Raw genomic sequence first — 22,180 nt, forward strand, 5'->3', positions numbered from 1 at the left:
AAACATTTTTGAATATTAAAATATGAACATTTGTAACAAACAATTGACAAATTAGCCAATGCAAAACTTTATCTGCCTGTTAAAAAAAGAAGATAATCTTCTCACAAACTGGTGTTTGATTTTGAAACAGGAAAAAAGTGGGGAAACAAATGAAAAGACTAACATTTGAATAAAACCTGAAAGCAAGTAAATACTTTCTATGCTGCCTTATGGTAAACTTTGGTAATATTGATAAAGAACAACACTGGCTGATGATGAAATACAGTCAGCTGGCATGGTGACACTGCCAGTATAACCTGCAGGGCTGGACTGGGACAGAAAATCGGGCATTTTGACTACAGACCGACCCACCAGGTATTAAAGCCATAAAGACTTTGACTGAAAACAAACCCTGTTGTGACAGTGATGTATAGTCTTGTTGGTATATGTATGATTTCTATACATTTTACGTCAGATAAAAACTTTGGTTGTAAGATTTAGATAATTATTTAATAAAAACTAGGTATTTTAAATGAGAATAAGAAAGAAAAGTATTTCTTTGTGCCCACCTTTCCCTGTTAATGCCCTACCTGGCCCCCTGGCAAAACTTTCCTAGACCCGCCCCTGCACAGTTACCAGCTGTCAGCTACATAAAAAAGGATCCTGGTGTTATTTGTCTCTCAGAAACAGTTGATAACTTCAACTCATTCATGTCACCTAAAAGGTAAACCTGTTTCTCCATCACAGTTCTGATGATTCAGTAAGGACATCTCCTGGTTTCATCTTCATGTTTCCCTCTCACCACATATCCAAACCGACATCATGACCAGCAGTTTTACAGCTGTGGCTCCAGCAAACATCAGCTGATACTAGAAATTAATATTAAATAAATTCTAACAACAGCCGATCAAGCTTAAACGTGCTGCTGTTGTTTAGCGCAATATCTGCTGGTTTCCTCTTTCTGGCGCAAAGTGGGCGATAAACAAGAGAGAAAAGCCGATCAGCTGATCATTGATCAGTTTCATGATTGAAGTAGCAACAGGAGAGGGAGAACGAGAGAAGAGGCAGCTGTGCAGCGTAACGACAGAATAACTCCAGCTTTGTGTCTTTTTTCCATTCTAGCTAAAGTCCGGGACAAACTGCGTCTCTTCTCAGCTCAATACGAAACGTGTAATATTTTCTCTGAATGAGGGACCATTCCATTTTTTTAAGGAGCCGTTGGCAACTCTACTAACTAACCTTATGAATAAAATAAAGTTCACTATCAGTAACATCATAGCACCCACCCAGCTGTATAAAAACTCTGTCAAGCTGGCTAGAACGCAGTACGAGTTATTGCAACTGACAGTAAAAAGTCAGCAACATGAAAATAAACTCCACCTAAACTTGGTTTATATCTGACCCAGATAGACTGCAGGTCATAACTTCTTACCTGAAGTTCAGTTCACCTGACACTCGGACTGGCGGCTGCTTCGGGGCTCTCCTCCTGCCTCCCCTTCCCTCATCCACCTGCTGGCCTCTGTGGAAGCCCCGTCATAGCCACCACCAAACAACGGAGTTATTTCTACACATCGACCTGCATCTGGCCAATCCACCACCTCTCATTGTTCATGCCATTACAAAAAAAATAAAAAATAAGTCAAATAAGCCCGATGGCCAGTCCAGCTATGTTAACCTGCAACCAAATTTGCAGCTCCATACAGCAATGTTACGACTTAGATTATATCTTATAACTCATAACTCTTATGTTAGCTGCCCTCAGTAGCATACTGTCTGAAATATTCCACAGCTGCAATAATTCTTTAAGTGTTATTTTTTCCTTGGTATTCTAATTTCACTGAAGTTTACTAAACTCAACAAACTTAATATTACTTACCGGGACATTTATTCTGTCCTCATTTTCTTTCACCGAAAAATTGTTTCCTGCAGTGCTGTCTTTTGCGCTTGGCTCTCCTACCTTTGCTAACGTGATGCGCATAGCGCAGAAGCGATGCTGCATTCACTTACACTCGGATATCTGAGCGTCACCGTGAAAACATAATCGGACATTTGATATTTGATTGAATTTTATTGTTTTGCCTTTGGGGTGGCACCTGGGGTGGCCAGTCTGGTTTGGGGGGTGGCCTGTGCCCCCCCAGGCCACCCCGCTGGACACGCCATTGGTCATCTGCCGTGAGGGAAATAGGACCAGATATGTTGCTAAATTTATTTTTTCATATTGTGAAATGTTTTAGAAAAAAACTGTAATTATAATAATTTTATGTTATTCAGAGGTTGAATGAAAATACTAGATACTTCAGTACACCTTAGTGCAGGCTAAACTGTGGTAAAGTTCACAGTAATGCACTGGACTGGTGCAGGACAAGGTGTGATAATCATGCTCAATGCGAGGTTACAAGGGTAGCGGACATTAATTCAAGGTACTGATGCTGATTAGATGAATGAATTTTACCTTTTATAGCAGCTTTATAGTGTGTAGAGGTTGGAAATGAGCCATATAGCTTATTGAACAACTGGTTATATCTTCTTGAATTCACTAAATCAGTAAAGACCAGTGAACTGGAGTCAGATCACATTCAAAATACAAAGTGTAAATGTTCAGTATGAATCCAAAGATGTGACTTGTACTTGAAAATGAGTTTATGCACATTTACCAATCTTGATCCAGCTGGCTTTCCATCAGCTGTACTTTTCCAGTTTGGGCTAAATGACGTCCCTTTTGCTCCAAACACATTATCCAGTCCACATCAGTACAGTACTCAGCCTGATTCATTTTCAATGTTCTCAATTTTTTGTGTATACACATCTATATCTTGATATATAGATAGACTCATTTAAAATCTAACTTCCACTACTCTTATATGAATACTCTGGTTGTATATGTACAATAAACAAACAGTCACATAAATTTCAGCCTTGTTTTTATTGTTCGCTATCGGTACAAAAAAAGAAAAGAAAAAAAAAAGGAAAAGAAAAGTGTACAGCATGACTGCATAACCAAGAAGGAGACACACTTTAAAAACAGGCTAGTGACAAAATATAATGAATACCTGGTTCACAGGAAATGAGTCAGAGCGAACGTATCAGCATCTGCTTTGATGCTTTCAGACTAACCTTCCCTCTCATCACGGTTTTGGTTGATGATGCTGTTAATTTCTTGCACGATGAGTCAAAACAAAAAAATAACAATAAAGATACTTGGATAATATTTCTTAAAACTCATCAGGGACAAAAATAAAGTTTAGAGAAAGGTACAAGAAAGAGGTCCAAGAATCTTTACAATCAGAATAAAACATAATTAAGAAAATATGAAGTACATGATGAATTTAAAGTGACAGGTTTGGCCTCAAGATACTGGACAAATGCTGAATACAGAGCTGCTGAGCTACCTGGGTCTGTAAGGAAATGTAACTATTTCCTTATAAATAGTATAAATGTAACTATTCCCTAATAAATAGTATAAATATAACTATTTCCTTACAGACCCAGGTCTGTACGGAAGTCTATATTTATTGCTTGTAAAAAAAAAAAATTGTTAAAACAATGATCGCTGATTTGAAGTCATTCATCTCTTTAGTTGAAAAATATATAAACTTATAGATGTTTCAAGTCACAGGAGAGCAGCTTAAAAAGTTTCCCAGATACAGTTTTGCTAGCTTGGGTTCAGAGTTTGCATTCAAAAAAAAAAAAAAAAAGAGGTCACTTGATTTTGGAGTTTAAAAAACAATCCCCCCCAAAAAATCAAAATGTAGTCTTACACTCCACGTAAGAAAAAAATGTTTAAAAAAAAAAAAAAAAAAAATCTAAAATCCAGTGTTTCCCCTGAATAAGCTTCCAGACCAACATCTGCACACAACTCTTAACTCGATCTTGTTATCAGCTCATTAATGCAGTATGAGACGGTAATCAGCTACAGAGAGATGCAGGGAAATGTTGCACTGACTCATAGACAAAATTACATTAAAAAGGTAAAAGAATAAATTAAGTGTAAGTAAGTTAAAGATCATCACAGCTTTTCCAGACAGCTGTATCTGGGGAAGAACAATCACCTTTTTGGTGCCTGAACCATATAACCGTATAAAAGGTAAGAATCAACCCAATAAATGCACAAAAACACTAAATTAAGTTAAATTAAGTTATGAAAATTCCCAAACTGTAAATAGTTGCATCCCTCTTTTGTTGATTAAGGCTTCAGATAAAGAGTCAAGAGTCGTTCCTAATCCAGCGGGCTTTGGAAGATCAGTTTGACACAGCCGGTCTCCCTGCTCAGCGGCTGGATGCAGAATGGGCAGGCGGCATGGAAGGCATGTGTGCCATGTGGCAGCGGGATCTGGCTCCAGTACACAGTTGTTTTTTCTGAACAAACGTGGCCACAGGGGACAAAGGCGTGGGTAGGGGACTCCGCATCGACGTAGAACCCCGGCTCGCAGCCAAGCCACAGTGGCACATAAGGGCCCCTCGCACGGCACATGGGGCACTCCCGCTCCTGACACTCTGCTTCGACCTCAGGATCACAGCGCCCTCCCCAGCCATGGTAGCCATGCACATGGCCGCAGCGCAGGTATGCCCATGGTTGCTTCTCATCCAGGACGTCCTTGCGACGCAGGCTGGGGAAGGCCAGTGTGTTGAAGCCCACGGGACACTGTGGCCGCCCGGCATTCAGCTCCTGCCGTAGGGCCTCCAGGTGTTTGACAGTGGGAGTGAGGGACAGTCCTTCGGCCGTGCGCCACAGCAGGGTGGCACCACACAGGTCGATAAGAGACCCATCCACCAGCTCGTTGGACTCAGATTCCACCTTGGAGGGGGCATTAATGACCTGGGATTAATGACCTGGGCCCTGCGCATGTCTGTGTGTAACAGGTTTGCATGTCTTTGTGGGGACCAAAGATTGTAAGTTTACTATGCTTGTGGGGACCAACGGCCCTTATGGGGACAAATTCCCCTCCCCCACGTGTTTGAAGACATTTTTGAGTCTCAAAATGTGGTTTTAGTGTCAGGGTTACAATTAGGTTAGGATTAGAGTAAGCAGCTAGGGAAAGCATATCAATTAGATGTCCCCACGAGAATATGAAAACACAACTGTGTGTGTTTGTGTGGTGTGTGAGAGAAAACAGGAGTCGCTCACCATATTCCCCCTCTGCTGAGCTGATCTGGTCTCCCGCAGTGTAAAAACATTCCCACAAACTGAGATTTCCCTCCATTGACCAGGTTTGGAGTCCTGGCAGAAGCCGTGGCGAGGATGCATCACGAGAACTCCATTTGTCGTCAGTGCATCCATCTGCCCATCCTGCATTCTCCACTTGGCTGCCTTCTCCTATGAAGAGGTCAAATGTATGTTTAGCACATTCAAACTGAAGAAATGTTATCACAGGAAATGAGCAGTTTGTGCATTCTACCCCAAGGAAGATGTTTTTAGACGTGTCAAAGCCTGCGGCGTAAATTCGTGCAGAGTAAGGTGGGTTTCTTTGGCAGATGATGCGGCAGGCAAAGCGGGAGATGGTGCTCTGAAGTGTCTGACTGTCAGCTTGGTTCTGACCTCCAGGCACAGTATCCGTAACCACAAAGTCAATGGGACTCTCTGTAGAACGGCCAATCTGTAATTACACAGAGACAAGTGCTCATGTCTTGCTTGTTTTCAGTGGTGTTCATTATGCTACCTACAGAACATATTTTGTGGTAGACACCACTTTAATAAAGAAAACTGACATGTAACAATGTCATTCATCCAGTGTTCACTTTGACCTAAAAATCTTACGTGGATCTTACGTGGTCAGTACACACAAACAAAACAGTGAAGAAGGCGCAGCAGCGCCTCTTCTTTCTCAGGAGACTGAAAAGATTCGGCATGAGCCCCCGCATCCTCAGGACCTTCTATCGCTGTGCCATTGAGAGCATCCTCACTGGATGCATCACCACCTGGTATGGCAACAGCACCGCCTACAACTGCAAAGCTCTCCAGCGAGTAGTGCGGTGCTCTGAACGGATAATTGGAGGTGAGCTTCCCTCCCTCCAAGACATCTACAGGAAGCGCTGCCTGAGGAAAGCGGGGAGGATCATCAAGGACTCCAGTCACCCCAGCCATAAACTGTTCAGACTGCTTCCATCAGGAAGGAGGTTCTGCAGCATCCGGTCCCGTACCAGCAGACTGAGAGACAGCTTTTTCCATCAGGCCATCAGACTGCTGAACACGTCATAGACACCTCAGCTTCACTACTGGAACTTCAACATTATGCACTCCACACTGTACAGTAATGCCACTGTTTTGCACGTCTCAACTCTGTATATTTTATATATTTTATTTTATTGTTTACTCTATTTAATTTGTAAAATATGTGTATACACACACAGAAAAATATTTAGTATACACATCCAGAAATGCATATACTATTATATATTGTACATATATTTATTAGTTTCAGATGTAGCCATTCTTGTATTTTGCTTGTTTACATTATTGTATTTTGCACAACTCTGTTGCTTGTGAAGCTCGCGCACAAGAATTTCACTCACATGTGCTGTACCAATGTACCTGCACATGTGATGTGACAATAAAAGTGATTTGATTTGAAAAAGGATAATGCTGAAAATCACAAGGTTGAATATCCATGTAGGGTGTATGCTTTTCAAAGTACACACCTGGAACATGTCTGTGTTGCTGTCATGAGTGTACTCCACCACCACTGTCTGTGCGCGAGACAGCGTGTATGAAATACTGTGCTGCTCCTTGTTGCTGACGGCCTTAACAAAACAAACATGAAAGAAGAAGCTCTGTTAGTGTGTTTAAGACATGAAAGAATTTCTTCTACAGCAATCGCGGGGATGTTAATACTGATGGAAGCATGTCAGGAAGAGTATTTTGAAACTGGTAACAAATTCAAGATGTTTTAGTTAAATCCTATTAAGGGCATGTTCCATTTAGAGCATCATATTTAACCTGCAGACCTTTAAGATAGAACTGATTAAAAGAGTTAAATATGCGTTCCATATTCATTGTAGTTTCCTCACACTCGTCATATTTAGATTAAAATACACCAGAAATGTGCCACTTTCATTTGTGTTGAACTCTCACCTTGGCAGCTTGAGGTGTGCATGACATGTGGACAGTGCTCGGTTTCACACCGTTGGCCTTATTTCTGCGACACAAAGCGAAGCGGCTTTTCCGCCTCCCCTTGTCTCCATAGGGTAGAGACCCATTACACCTGAACACAGAGGATAACGATGAGCAAAACTGCTTTATGTTCAGCTGCATTTCAAAAAGGCATTTTAATTTTAATAATACATTATTATGAATGAATGAACCAAAGACAATGGCAAATCAGAAAATCATCTCCTGGCAGCTCAGCATTTAAATCAACTTAGAGTATGTTCATCTAGAGTTAAGCAGTGAGTAAGGAAACAAAGGGTCAGTGGTGCTCCAAATATTAGGAATCAACCTGGGAATGGAGAGAGCAGTGCCTCCATTTTAATCCACTAGACTGAGGATATTTCAAGTCTACCTGAGCACTCGAAGTGCTTTATTCAACATGCCTTGTTCACTCATTTGCACAAGCACTTTTTTGTATGCTTCAGTGCTTTCTAACATTTACACTCTGATGGATGTATCAAAGAGCAGCTTGGGGTTAGTAAGGATATCTGGTATGCAGACTGGCGCAACCAGGGATCAAACCACACACCTTCAGACTATTAGAGGACCTGCTCGACCTGCTGAGCTTCAGTAACATGTCAGTGCTGATCATAGGAAGGAAGAAACGAGCAGTTGTAATTAACTTAGGCCACTGTCTCAATAAAAGTTCCATATAATTTTTTATTATTATTTATTTTTAGGAAAACACAGATTTAAAAAACGCTTTAAAGATTTAAACATGGTTATCCCAACTGAGCCTTCATTAAATCAGTCAAAGATACACAGGAAAGAAGGTCAGACACCAACTAGGGAGAAACCGAATGACAAACAGAACAACATTGCCGTCCCTTATGTAGCAGGTTTATCAGAGAATTTTCTCCAAGCATGGCTTCAAACGCCACCACACCCTCAGACAAAAACTGGTTCATCCCAAGGATGAGACTCCCACACACAAACTAAACAATGTAATGTGTGCTGTGTAGTGCAGTGAGGAGTGCTCAGACCTCTACACTGGAGAAACCAAACAGCTCCTCCATAAACGCACAGCACAACATAGATGCGCCACCTCGACAGGACGAGACTCAGCTGTACATTCGCATCTACTAGATAAAAGGTCACTCCTTCGAGGACACCGATGTTCACATTTTAGACTGAGAAGACAGATGAACAGACCAGGTGGCTTACAACACCAACTGTCTGCCACCTATAACGCGTTTTTTTAAAAATCCCTTGTCAGGCGCCTCAACCCCAGGATGATTGAAGACCTACACAGACGTATTCAGTAAAAAATGTAATCCAAAAAAAAATTTTTACTCCAATTTCTTAAAATCTCTGCTTTAATGTTCGCCAACGTAACTATGTCTAATCTGATCCAATCTTAGCCTGCCTGGAACTGGGGCTGACGTGGTCTAAATCAGTGATCAGTTTTGGATCCATCCTGCTTTGCAAGTGAACTCATATTCAGAAGACGGACTCTGCAGCTGCAATTAAAGCTCTCTTTGAAATACATTTTATACAGTTTAAGTCTTCAGACTCTTCACATCATCTCCAAGATGACAGCTATCTTTCCGTGTGACCGATTGCAACATGACAATTGATTCATTGATTGGTGTGTTCTATGGCTAAAGCTTTATTTAAACAGCGTTTGATAAAGTGACACACAGTTAGGTTTGCAGTACGAGGAAACTGGACAAAAATGCTCCTCTTAGACGGTCAGCCAGAGTCACAGAGTTAGAAAGATGAAGACTATAGTTTTTATTCTGAGCTGATATACATCTGTAACGCAACTGCTGTTTCAACCTTATGAGTGTGAAAGTTCTCAGTAAAGTGAGTTGGAGTTGAAGTTAACTCACTTTTTGGAAAAGAAGACCCAAAGCGTCCCTCAACTCATGGTTAACAAACTCAGAGCTGTTAGCTAAACCTGCAGGTCCCAGGTCTGCATCCAATAGAAAAACAAATAAAACGAAACTTCTCTGAATTTCCCAGAGAAACTGTTGCAGCCTCACCAACAACAAGGAACCACCTAAGAGAAATTTATGCCTGACAACCCTAGCAGCTTCACTTTCAGTTTTCTCTGCTAGTTTGTGTTGGCTAAACACACCGAGGCCGTTTCTCTGTAGTGTAGGTAAAAAGACGAACAGAGATATTGCCCAAACATTCCTTCCACAGCTTTCACTGCAGACAGGAAGCTTTGAGGGAGGGAGCAAAAAGTAACTACGGTTTCAGTCCAGAATTAAAAGCAGGATGCTGCGGTTGAGAGATTTATAGGTTATCCAACTGAGCCATTAGGATACCATTAAATGTGTCTGTTTTTTAAAAGCAAACTATCATGTTTTGAAAATTAACAAAAAACACAAAACAATGACAGCACCGCTGTCGTCCTGATGTGTTTAACATTTGAAAACACAATCCTGAATGTTATGGGAGCTCCAATAAGAGTCAGTTTAACTGAAGTTATCTTCAGAGTCAGGCTGCTGTTAGCTGCAGGTCAAGTAAACAGTTGAGACAAGCCATTCTTTCACTGCTTAATGCAAACTTCCTGCGTTTGAGATGAAGTACCAGCCACCTTTTTCTTAGACAAACACTAGCCACCCCAGTTCCGCTGTGGCTCCACTCTATGAACCACACTACAAGGTATGTTTTCACAAACTATGTGGATCTTTCTAATTAAATCTTATGACTAGTGTAATTGCCAGCCTCAGGGCAATCCAGACTGTTTAATTCCACGTGTGGTCACAATAATACAAAAGCAAACAAAAGGGCTAAAACCACAGCAGCCACCACGTTCCTGGCCCGACCTCCCTGAACCGCAGGCTCACTCTTGTGTGCACAGTGAATGGCCTTTAGTCAGGAAGTCGGCAGCATTTAATGGCTGCGGTTGAGTTTCCCAACACACTTTAGTTATGCAGCACCCAACTGAATTTCTCACACTACAAGGCACATTAAAATAAAGAGACTTGCTTAAACCTACCCAAGTTTAGTCAATTTCTTACCTAAAACAGTGACGCTTATAAACTTCAAGGCACACAAACAAAGACTGCCAGGCCCTTTTAGATCAGCAACAGCACAATTTGTCCTTTATACTACAGCTAAAGAAGTTGAATGTTACAACCAGGTTTAAGGATCGGTTATCAAACTCCAAAAATGGTTTTGATGACATCAAAAATATGTCTGCAATATCCAGCTGTTTTATCGTTTGGTTTAGAATTACTACGTACATTTTAGAAATTAAAAGGGATTTTAAAGAGACTTTTACCAAACACTAGCCACCCCGAGCACACAGGTTTCCAGGAACATATCTATAAGATACGGTCTAGAAATGGTTCAGATGGCCTCAAAAGTTTATCATGATATATCATGGAAGTTTGTGATTATGATATAAAAATATAGATAAAATATTGAAGAAAGTTGTATAAGTGATTGCAGCTTGCAGGCACTAAACTTTTTTTATAAGTGCAAACAAAACTAAGGATGTATCCCGTCTTCCTTTTCCAGGATTTTACTGTCATTAATGACAATCACATTCATGCCTAAACCCAATTAAAAATAAAACAGTAAGCTAACATTAGACGTCTTTGGCTTGCGGGAGGAGGCCAGAGTCCTTTACATGTAAATGAGTGGTTGTGACATTTATTAAAACATTTAGTTTTAGACCGCATTAAAGTCCCCTATCAGTTATGAATTTAACTCCTTTTTCTACATCCACTGTATAGAACAACTTTCTAGTATCAATTTCAAAAACCTACGTCGCCTTGTTCTCAAGTTATCATATTCACAACATTTTCAGAAAGCTTACTCTGACCTTGAGATTGAGGTCACTGAGATTCAAACTTGTCCCAGATTTTTTGTAGATGTGCCTCTGGTATCAATTTGAAGCTCCTATGCTGCTTTGATCTCGAGTTATCGCATTCACAAACTTAGGTGCCCACACCACCCGCCTGGCAGGGTGATGACAGTACCCCATCTTTCCACCTGAAGGGCTTTTACTCTGTGGGTTTAGAGAGAGTTTGCCTCTGTGGTCTGTGGGTTTAGAATGAGTGTGCGTACACAGTGTCTGCATTAACCACTTTTCCCTTTGACAAAAAGCAAATACGCAGATGTTGATTCCTGCCATGTCAGTTGTTCTTCATCTTACCATGACTGGGACTGCTGTATTAACCATCTCCACTGGCGGAAAAAATTCATATTTATTATGCATGTTTGGTTACTGTATGCCTTTTAAGTTTGATATTGAGACAACAGAACTCAAATGGAATCCCTCCTTACAGCTAAATCCCCCTGTTAAAAAAAATGTAAGAAAGGGTTTCCTCTTGTTAAGCCAAACACTGTGTTTTCACCATCGTTGATTTCTTGCCTGCATGTGTGCCTGTGGGTAAAATAATAGGATTTTGTTCCCTCCTTCCTGGAAGGTACAACATTGATCAAAAGCTGCTTATTTCCTACACATTCAACAGTTTTAAAAAGGATTTTAAAGAAAAAAAATGGTCTGAAGAAGTTCTGCTTTGATGACTTATGAATGTATGTGAACTCAGTAATTAACCGCTTACCCCAGAACGATGAGCTCCCCATATTTGACAGGTCCTTTGGTAGACATAAGGTGGGTGGAGATGTTTTCCTGACCCAGCGAAAACATCTGTGCAGGTTTCTGAAAAAGGCAGGCTGAGTACCATCAGAGATTCTCTACTGAAAGAGGCACACAGCCCGCCACCTGCAGACACAATCAGACCAAGGTTTATATTCTTGGATATAAAATCATCAAAAGTTTTCATGATTCGGTTTTAAAGAAAAATAATGAAAAACATACATCACTGAATATTCACTTTAAAAACATTTAGGCATTCATATAAACACACAAAGGCTTCAACACAATCCTATTCATTGCTACAATACACCCAGTGTCTTTGTACTGGGAGCAACAGTGGCGCACAATGTATCCATTCAAATCTACTGAGTGTTGTTGGGGTAATGCAGGGTCCATTTTATCTGTGAAGGCTGACTCACTTAGAAACACGCCAGGACTGATGTTATGTTCTTTTGTACTATGAAATAAACAAAAAACAGAAGAACAGAAAACACTTAACAAGCTGAGCCTGTATTCAGAATGCCAGCTCTGATGTCAAAAGGCCAAAGAGGACACATCATGATCATCTAAATCTGCGTGTTACACAATTATGACAAATACTGCACTGATCTCGACTGGTTGTCACACAGATGTGGGTATGTTGAAGGACCCCCAATTTTTTTCTTTGAGTGCAATCCCTAGAGTTAATATTCCAGCTTATGGAAAAAGTGTGGCAGATCACCGTCACAGATTCAGGTATAATTCCGCTCTTTGTTCAGCATTGCTAATATTCTGAAAATACCATTTTATTAATAATAATAATAATAATAATAATAATAATAATAATGGATACTTTATTGATCCCCATGGGGAAATTACTTGTTTTTCTCTGCATTTGACCCATTCACTCAGTGAAGCAGTGGGCAGCCCACTAAGCAGGCGCCCGGGGAGCAGTGTGTAGGGACGGTACCTTGCTCAGGGGTACCTCAGGGTAGCCGTTAAGTGGATTCGAACCGCCGACCTTCCGATCATGGGGTGACCACTTTACCTACTGAGCTATCCCTGCCCCCCATTTTAAGCAACGCTTTAAAAAAAAAAAAAATGCATTTTTTTTTTTAAAAGGGCTGTTTTTAAAAAAAATATATTTCTTCACTCAACTTTTAAGGATTTAAGGAAGAAAAACTATCAATGAGTGTTGGCTATAGTAACAGGCTAAGAAGGACACGTTCAGCACAGCTGATGGACCAGTAAACGTTGTGCTATGCAAGCCGACTGGCCATGACAGTGTTTTCCTATAATCACATTTTTCAGAACAGGGAAAAAACAACTCCGTGTTGAGAAAATAAGTACAATCCTGCTACATTAAACTCATCTTTGACATTTTACCTGACCAGCTCAGTTATTAAGGCATTAATTTATGATGCATCTTTGTTACACCCCATCCAGAACTGACATCTGTCTCACTGCATTGAACAGTTTTCTCCATAAAAGTAACAATACAAATATTGAATGAGTGGAGAATGTAAAAAATACACCTGAGTGTGCAGATTAAAGGTTTTAGAAGATTCAGCTTCCATTTTTCCCACAATACAGTAGTAGTGTAGGTGACGCCATAGCTTATAGTGAAGCTGAAGCTGCTCCTCTTCCATGATTGTTCTCTCTGCACCCAGTAAAGCATACAAATGGCTGTTAAACCCTGATCTTTTGGTTGTGGGGGAAACTGGTTACATATTTGTGGTATAGACTAAAATGATTAACTGAATGTTTAGTGGAGAAGACTGTTCTTGACCTTTTAAGCTTATGAACAAAACACTAAAATTTCTGTAACGTTCACCAATATTTATATTTAGAAGTCCATTACAAAGCAGAATTGTCTACAGCCAATAAGTTCAGATCAGGCCTCAGAGCACAAGAAGAAAGAAGGTAGCAGGAGTAACAGTTAAGTTTGGCAAACATCATCCAACATAATCGTTATTACAGGCAGGACAAACTGAAGCCTTTACAGCATGTTTCCTCTTAATACCACAGATAAACGCATGATACAGCTAAGTGACGGGAAACAAGGAGTATATCAAGACACTATCAAGATAAGCTGGTATCAAAGCAACTTAGCAGAAAATGTATTAAAAGCTGTTAGGATGTGGCATTTCGCTTCTAGATGAAGATATGCTGATGGCGATAAGCGCTATTCTGTATTAGCATGCACTGAAAAGCTGTGCCATTTCTTGCTTCCCGTCAGCCTTTCATTTTAGCACATACTTCACACTCAGAAGCCTTTCATGTGTTTTCTGCAGTATCAGAGCTTTTTGAGTTGTTTCCCCCACTCAGGTGTCCTCATGCTCTTCAACTTTACAATTTAAGAATGCATGAACTTTAAGACAAAACAGTTACCTTGTGTATTTTCACTAAAGCAATTTTTAATAATCAACCTACTTTAAATACTGTTAGATAAGATAATCTAAAACAATTTTACATAAATAAATAATAAAGTATTATTATTAATAATAATAATTAAACAAAAATATTAAAAAAATATATACATCCGTAAATGGTGTTATTTACCGATTCTTAGTTGCAAATATCATTCAACAGGGCCAGGACCTGCTAATCCAGGATAAACACATGCACCTGTACGTTTCTACATCTACAATTAATTATCAACTAGAGCTTTAATGATAGTGATAATGATGAATGTGTAGTACGCCACCTGCCTATCTTTAAATACACCGCTGAAGGCTGACACTAGCTATGGCTGAATCTCAGTTGTGGACAAGGACAGGGTCAACTGAAGATACCACAGACCAGTATATTTAATGATGCAGCCGTAACTTGTGTTTTATATTGAATAAAAAATTCTGACCCTTAAACTTTAGATCTGTAACACCTGCTGCATCTGCTGACTCAGGCTACGTCCACACGTACCCGGGAATTTTGAAAACGCAGATTTCTCTATGCGTTTGCACCTTCCATCCACACGTAAACGGCGTTTTCAGTCACTGAAAACTGAGATTTTTAAAATCTCCTGCCAGGGTGGATATTTTCGAAAACTCAGTTTTTGCATTTACGTGTGGACGAGAAAAACTGAGAAAACTGAGAAAACGCAGCGTCAAAGGTGTGCGCCTTTTTTGACGTCACACTGTGCGCCACGTTATTGTTTTGGTTAAATGAATTTCTACAATACTGTTAATTCTACTCTCTGCAGTGTTTAAATGCTTACATATACACACAGTTACTGTCCTTCCACACATACGACTCGGTTCTGCTTCTATGCCCCAGCTTTGTTTACTTTTTCCCCACCGAGGCTTCTAGACTTCTGATTGGCCAACATTTCTGCACGGTTAGGAATCTAGCGCCACCTGTTGCTTTGGCATGTTCATAGCAGCGTTTTCCTTCATTTCTGCGTTTACGTGTGGACGGGATTATTTTTTAAAACGAAAAAGGAAAATCTCAGTTTTCAAAAATACCCGTGTACGTGTGGACGTAGCCTCAGTTCATAGCGTGTGATTCACATCATCTTCATCACAGGCCATTCCTGTCTGGACACATAAGGTTAATCACTTAGAATAACTGATCTTCTGCATACTATCACCAAATGTCCTACTGTATGGATCTATCTCAGGTTTACATTAAAAGGAAAATGCATTAAATGAACTGAATTAATCTGTTGCTTCCTACTAATAAGTACATCAAAATATGTCACTTCTTCAAAATGCCGCACTTGCAAAAGGAATTATGTTGTGAAGCAGAAAAATTATCAACATTAAAAATTATTCTGAACAAATCTGTAACATTGTAATAATTATTTTACATTACACACTGTTTCCAAGTTCATTGCTATAAGAATTATATAGACACACAGCTTTCAATTTCTGACTTCATTTGAAAAACATCCTATGGCTAAAATTAAAGATAAACCTTGTAGGATCTCCTTGCAGCTGACTGGAAAGCTTAAGAGGTAATGTGATTTCAGTGCATTTACAACAAAGCGATGTCCCCGTGACTATCCAGTGCCCTCAAAAATGTCCAAAGTTTATTTCAGTGAAATGCAGGGTTGAAGAGACACAGTCACTATCTGTAAATTGACACCAGATAACAAGGTTGAGTTCTAAAGTGACTTCACTCCTCTTTCTCATGTGCGTCTTTTCCCTCTTGTGAAAGCAATGTAGATTCTGACATAGATGCTATGTTCATACTGCAACTCACTGTATCCCGCCTTTGTGACCCATCTCTCAATTTGTAATCAGCCTCAACAACACAAAGCTCAAATGGAGTCACGGCTCCTCACGCGACCTAGTTTGGGCTGCCGTTTCTCACCACTGGCATGGTGACGATTCAGCCTTGATGTCATTTGATGGAAGCGCTGTTACTTTAGGTTATCAACATCAGCCTCTTATAAAAGAGTACAAATTTTTAGTGTACCATAATTAATTAACTTAAGCGGATGGGTATCAGCTGAATACCTGACTGCAAACTACATTGTCTGCTGCCTTCTTAATTTTTAAACACACTTTTTTTGGAAAGTCAAGCTCAATTTCACTAGTCACACGTGGGCCAGATTACTGCCAGATCTGTTAAATCAAGATATCACTTAAATAGAATCTGTCCTACAAAGTGGAGTAGACTGAAAAGACTTCAAAACGCAACACATCTCACAGTCTAAAGAAACAAACACAGTCACTGACATCCACCAGCCAGAAAAGGTTTACCAACCATTTCTAAGGCTTTGAGACTCCATTGATCCATGGTGTAAGCCATTTCCCACAAACAAACAAAAACTTCCAACAGTGGGGAACCTTCCCAGGAGTACCAGGCCTACCAAAAACACTAAAAAAATTCATTGACAACTCATCCCAGGAGGTCAAAGAAGAAACATCATCTAAAGAACTGCTGGCCACAAAAAAATAAAATCCATAGGAGAGTACAAGTACAAAAGGGTAATGTCACATTTGCCAAAAAAACCATCTTAATGATAACCAAAGCTTTTCAGAAAATAGCCCGTAGACTGAGGAGGCAAAAGGAACTTTTTGGAAAGTTAACATTCCATTTCATCTCGGTATGAACTAACAACACTTCCTCTACAGTGATGTGAAACACCCTTGCAAACATTTGCAGTTCTTGGTGTCAAAAGTGCCACACCAGCAGGTTCAGGGGAAATTCACTTTCAGATCGGGCCAGGTATGTCTAAATAGCCTTTTTCCCCATTAATAAATAAAATCATGATTTAAAAATTGCAATTTGTAATTCTCATGCCATCTATGTTTAATATTACTTTACATCATATAATAAATGATGTTCCAAAAATAAAAAAGAAAGACATCAGAAACAGGGAAAATACTTTTCCACAGCACTGTACATTGAGCTGCAGAATATTCACTGGAATACCATTCAGGATGGCTCACACTTATTTAGCCAAGCCAGAACGCCAGCATGGGATAAAACCATTATTAGGATTAAGACAATCCTAAAGTGCAAAGAACTATCATGGCTATGAGAGTTGGAGCCCTTCTATGGCTTACATGTACATGATGAAACTCTTAAAAGAAATCTATTTTAAATTTATGAACTATGCTAGAAAATTATGAGTTTACTTGGAACATCCAACCAGTATTTCTAAAACGCTGTGATCTGTAACTATTATTGAGTTGAAATAAAAGATTAAGTTATTCTAATCTAAAGCTCAAAGGAAATGTCAGCCAAGAGTTGTGGGTACTATACAAGTTAGTTAGCAAAAGAATGACACAACAGGATTAACTCATGTACAGTAATATTAAAGAAATAACAGGGGGGTGGGGGCGGAGGTGTTGGATGTTTACCAAACCAGACCAGCTACAAGGTACAAGACCTATACCATTCTGTGATGATTCCACATAACCTCTGAAGAAGAAATACCTCCCACTCCACACACATACCGCAGATGAGCCTGCAGAACACGAGCAGGCATGTTCTGCAGATACCTAAGAGGGGTGTGAAAAAGTGGGGACCGGCCAAAAAAAAGTCAACATTTTCAGAGATCTCCTCACTCCAGTGGTAAAAAGTCAAAGACTTTCTGTTTCATTATCTGGGTGTTAATTGGCTCTCTGGTGACAAAGTTGGGACAACTACCATCTTTAGCATTTCAGAGTTCTCCCACAGATTCGCCCTCAGGATTAATATCATAATTTTTCTGCCCTTTTGTTTGTGAATACCAGTTTGAACAACAGCCACAGAAACGTTAACGTATGTAAATCAGCTATAAATTGTGATATTCTGACAATGAAATATCTCAATTTACGTAAACTGTAAGCATCACTTCTGTTTATCCTCTGGTGCAACTCTCACCTAGAACTCCTAAAACTTTCCAGGCTTTAGATCAACATTCGTCTTTGGAGATGGGCTGACACATCTGTAGGCTTTTAATATGAGGGGACAGTTGGACAAAGAGGGCAAAGTTTTAACATTAAAATGGGGAACAAAAGCATCGTCTGTGGGGACAGATGGATGCTCTGGTAGGATGGTGAATGCTAATGAGTCTGTGTGGCCAGGACAAAGAAGGCCAGCTGGGCTACAGGACAGGACGGAGTACCACCACGGACAGAGCCCTGTTTAAGACACTAAATATACACACACTATATGTTTTACCTAATATGAATAATAACTTCAAATCCTGAATTCAATGAGCTGCAGAATATAGCAATGCTGTGTGTACATTTTAATTAAATATCTGGAGTTCTATTTGTGGCCACTCTATTGTGGACAAAACAGTACGACACACTATTACAGAAAAGAAGCTATGTTAGTGGAGTCAGCAGACACTTCAGAGCCGTTTATGACACACATACACACAGGACACTTCACAAGTTACTACGAAAAGGACGTGTCACCGTAATTTATTACGAAATTTAATACCATATACGACCATAAAAGCGTCGATAAAATTTGATTTACGTTTTCCAAAACTCACACAATCTCCCCCCCCCCCCCAAAAAAAACAACTTGTGTTTGGGATTTTGTCAGTGAAAAAAAAAAGACGCTTATCAACCTAAACCTATGGCGCTTTCAACCTAAATCTTGAATTGTTTAAGAGATTGGTATACTGTTGTTGCCCTATATAACGTCATTACGGTAACTCGTAGCTAGTTAGCATTTTTCGATCGTAAAACTTGAGAAAAAGCAGAGAATGTGTTAGTTCATTAGGTACTTATTTAGCATAAGGTTACCACTAACTACAGAGGACTAAGGCGGCGTTAGTGGTGCTAACAATGACGAAAAGAATCAACTCCTTAGACAATTAACTCACCGAAGTTACAGTTCGTCTTAAAGCAGTCTCATGTCCCGGATGTCTTTGTTCCAGGAACGAACGCTGTTAGCCGTTTTAGACCATAAATGTCACAGTTACTTAAATGTTTACCAGGAGTTCGGCGACTTTTTATCGATTTTGTTCCTAACAAAACCACACTGAGCGAATGCTGGCTTAACCGTTTTCAAACTCAACTGCGCCTCTTAGCTATCAAGGCTACTGATTTCCGGTTAACATTTCAGAGTAAAACAACTTAACTTACTTGAATACCAAAATACTCAATACTTACTCAAATGCCAAATTGTTTTCAAGCTGAAGTAAATGCCAGTAGTATGTCTTATAAACTTGAACGTCTACTTTTAGTTTTTAGTTTACTCATAGTTAATTAAGAGAACCTGGTTATTTGAGATGGTTGCACCATTAACACTTGTTTTATTATGAAAATACAAAACCTGTACTTCCGGTTTTCTCTGCGGTCTGCGTGTGTAGCTGTGCACAAACAACTATGATTTTAGGTTTATGACTTACTGCAGCTGTTACCCCAATAAGACATCCTCTCAAATTAGTCAAATGTTTCCTCACATTAGGTCATTCAGCTAAATTAAAATCAAACTCTGAATCAGAATCTGAATACTTATTAATCCTGAGGGCAATGGTTTGGTAACAATCAATTAAAAATATATATATATGAAAGACAGGAAATGTAACTGTAACTGTAACTGTAAGAAGAATGTAAACCACACAGCACAGATGACAGCACACAAGCATAAAACCTCCTGCGCATGAAATAATATATTTAAAGCCAAGAAGTCGGTAGTGAGCAAAATACGTGTCAAGTACATTCCAGGGACCTTAATCGTAAGCTGGGATAATATGTATTTAAAATGTTAATAATGTCTGTTTAAACGCCGACGTGTCAGTTATACGTTTTGGTACCTTAGGCTGCTGCGTAAACTTTTGGAAGACAGGGGTGAGTTACCAACTGGTTTATTTTGATTAACCGTCCCCAACGATGTAGAGTTCCTACAAGCTTCATCCTGTTCCTAAATATACTTTAAAAAGTTATCTTGGTAGTTGTTGTTTGGGGGTTTGTTTTTTTTTAAATGTAAATAGTGTTGATTTTTTTTTTTATTAGTATTTTTTCCAGTCATGTCACAACACAATTTAAATCAGATATTATACCTAAAACATCGGCCCGTCTATTTTCTTATACCAGTTTGAGGCAGGTTAACACACAGAGACAGACAACAGATAAAAAAAACAAAAAAACAAGTGCTGGATAAACAGAACAGCTGTAACAAGGCTGGTTAAGGTAAAACGCTGTGCTGTGCTTGTAATGGAAGAAGAGCACTGTCCAACTTTGAAGTGATCTTAGTTCCTGGAAAATGAGCCATGTTCCTTTACTGAGAGTATTGGATCTGATTTTTACAGCCTATTTTGTATTTAGGATCCCAAGGTGGAAACCGTTTCCTAAACAACAGGAACAATAGCATACACTAACAGTCATGTCAGACATTACTAACTGAGACTGAATTCAACGTTTCTTATATGCAGGAAGATTAAACTCTGATGTCACAGTTCAACCTGTCAAGGTCTAAATCATCTGATTGAAGACAACACTGATAATCTTCAGTTATGAATTTTATATGCTTTAAATTGTTATAGCATATATAGCTATATGCTCAAGTCAACCCTGCAACACAACGCGCATGTGGCACGGCATCCATGCCATCACTAACTACAGGAAGACGACACCTGCCTGCCATGGTGACGCCTCCATACCAGATGCACTGAACAACTTCTGCACGGTTTGACGCTCAGAATGATGTGTTGGTGAGGAAGTCGAACCCCACTCCTGGACTGGAGAGACCTCAGACAGTTCGGATCGGTAACAGCATCTCAACACCACTACACTGAGCACTGGAGCCCCTCAGGGCTGTGTGCTCAGCCCACTGCTGTTCACTGCTGACTGACGACTGTGCAGCAATGCACAGTTAGAGACACATCATCAAGTTCACCGATGACATGAGTGTGGTGGGTGTCATCAGCAGCTTTGATCTTTACTTTCGTCTTCTTCTGCCTTTTCCAATTCTATTTAAACAACTGACAGACAATTTGTTCTTTTTAAGCATCCTCTAAGAACATTGTGGTGCTGTGAAAATCACATAAGGATAGCATGACTGATGTTTTCTTTGATTACACAAACCTCATGCAGGAGTAGTAAATGAATAATAGCTATTGCTTTTTAAATAACTGGATATCAATGACTTTAGCTTATTATATAATATTATACAGCATATTTCTAACCAACTCAACTGTGCGGTTCAATTTCTCTTGACAGCACTTTCTTTAAAAACATAACACATTTTGGGATGAACTTAGGGCACCATGGCATCATCTAGCAGCAGATTTTTATCAAGAATGTCTTGGTATGTTTTTCCATTCATTGTTTAATTATTTGAAGTGTGACTGTAGCCTACTGCTGCTGAAATACTGAAAAACAGACACCATCATGTTCCCACCTCCAAAATTCACTGTTGATGCAGACTGAGCAACTTTCTGCTGGATGGTTTAACTGTCTGGATTTTGGCCAAATGTATAATTGCCAGATTCTGATCCACTCTTCCTTTCCTGGTCCTCGTTGTGAGTTGTTTTTTTTTTTTTTTAAATCATAGAAGCTGTGCAATACTGTACAGCAGATTAATGGGACAGCACTGCAGATGCTTTAAAACCTGCCATAGAATCCTCTGGTTCTTCAACATTAAAGTAATCCAGTGACAGTTATGCGTATTTCCACTGCTGTACAGCAAACAATAACTGTTAATAATTAATTTTGCAAACTTTATTTTTCAAACTGTAAACAAATACGGTTTAAAAGAGCACTTCATAGCTGCATAAGAGCAACTCAGATTAACCAAGTAACCTAAAGTGTCCAGCTATCATATAAGGACCCCGTCCTACTTTGGGCTCCGCCTCCACATAACTTCATACGCGCGCGGGTTATTGAATTTACGCGCGAGGAATTTAATTCCGCCAGTGAAATGCAATTATTTGCTCAGATTAGTATTATTATTATTATTATTATTATTTGCTCGTGCATTTGTTGTAACATAAATGTCATTCCATATTTGTCTCTTCTGGTTTCTCACCCATCTAAGGGGCTCATCATCTCTGCCAAGTTCTAGTTAAAAGAAGAACAACTTAATTTGAATGCTTAATAGGACTGTATGTTACAATCCTT

At 39.6% G+C, this 22,180-nt stretch overlaps 1 protein-coding gene across 1 annotated transcript; it reads right to left on the reverse strand.

The window, feature by feature from the left end:
* Positions 1-2,883: 2,883 nt before the first annotated feature.
* LOC146571923 (E3 ubiquitin-protein ligase pellino homolog 1-like) lies at positions 2,884-19,153 on the reverse strand. Its single transcript, XM_085275920.1, has 7 exons — positions 18,940-19,153; positions 11,650-11,810; positions 7,049-7,178; positions 6,616-6,717; positions 5,376-5,573; positions 5,105-5,293; positions 2,884-4,774 (listed from the first exon to the last, which is right to left on the reverse strand). The coding sequence occupies exons 2-7, from the start codon at positions 11,733-11,735 to the stop codon at positions 4,196-4,198; spliced, it is 1,284 nt and encodes a 427-aa protein (XP_085132046.1). The 5' UTR covers positions 11,736-11,810; positions 18,940-19,153; the 3' UTR covers positions 2,884-4,195.
* Between the last annotated feature and the right edge of the window lie 3,027 nt (positions 19,154-22,180).

This window comes from Mchenga conophoros, linkage group LG6, assembly GCF_057382185.1.
Source record: "Mchenga conophoros isolate Kocher_MC1m ecotype Shallow Benthic linkage group LG6, M_conophoros_male_GT1.1, whole genome shotgun sequence".
NCBI classification, from domain to species: Eukaryota; Metazoa; Chordata; class Actinopteri; order Cichliformes; family Cichlidae; genus Mchenga; species Mchenga conophoros.

What these genes read in the sequence shown, in the direction of transcription:
- LOC146571923 (XM_085275920.1), bottom strand. Translation starts at nt 11,735, where the DNA reads ATGTTTTCGCTGGGTCAGGAAAACATCTCCACCCACCTTATGTCTACC. An exon ending in GGGGAGCTCATCGTTCTGGG is followed by an intron (nt 7,179 to 11,649) that starts GTAAGCGGTTAA and finishes CTCTGTGTTCAG; the next exon opens with GTGTAATGGGTCTCTACCCT. An exon ending in CTAAAAACATCTTCCTTGGG is followed by an intron (nt 5,294 to 5,375) that starts GTAGAATGCACA and finishes ACCTCTTCATAG; the next exon opens with GAGAAGGCAGCCAAGTGGAG.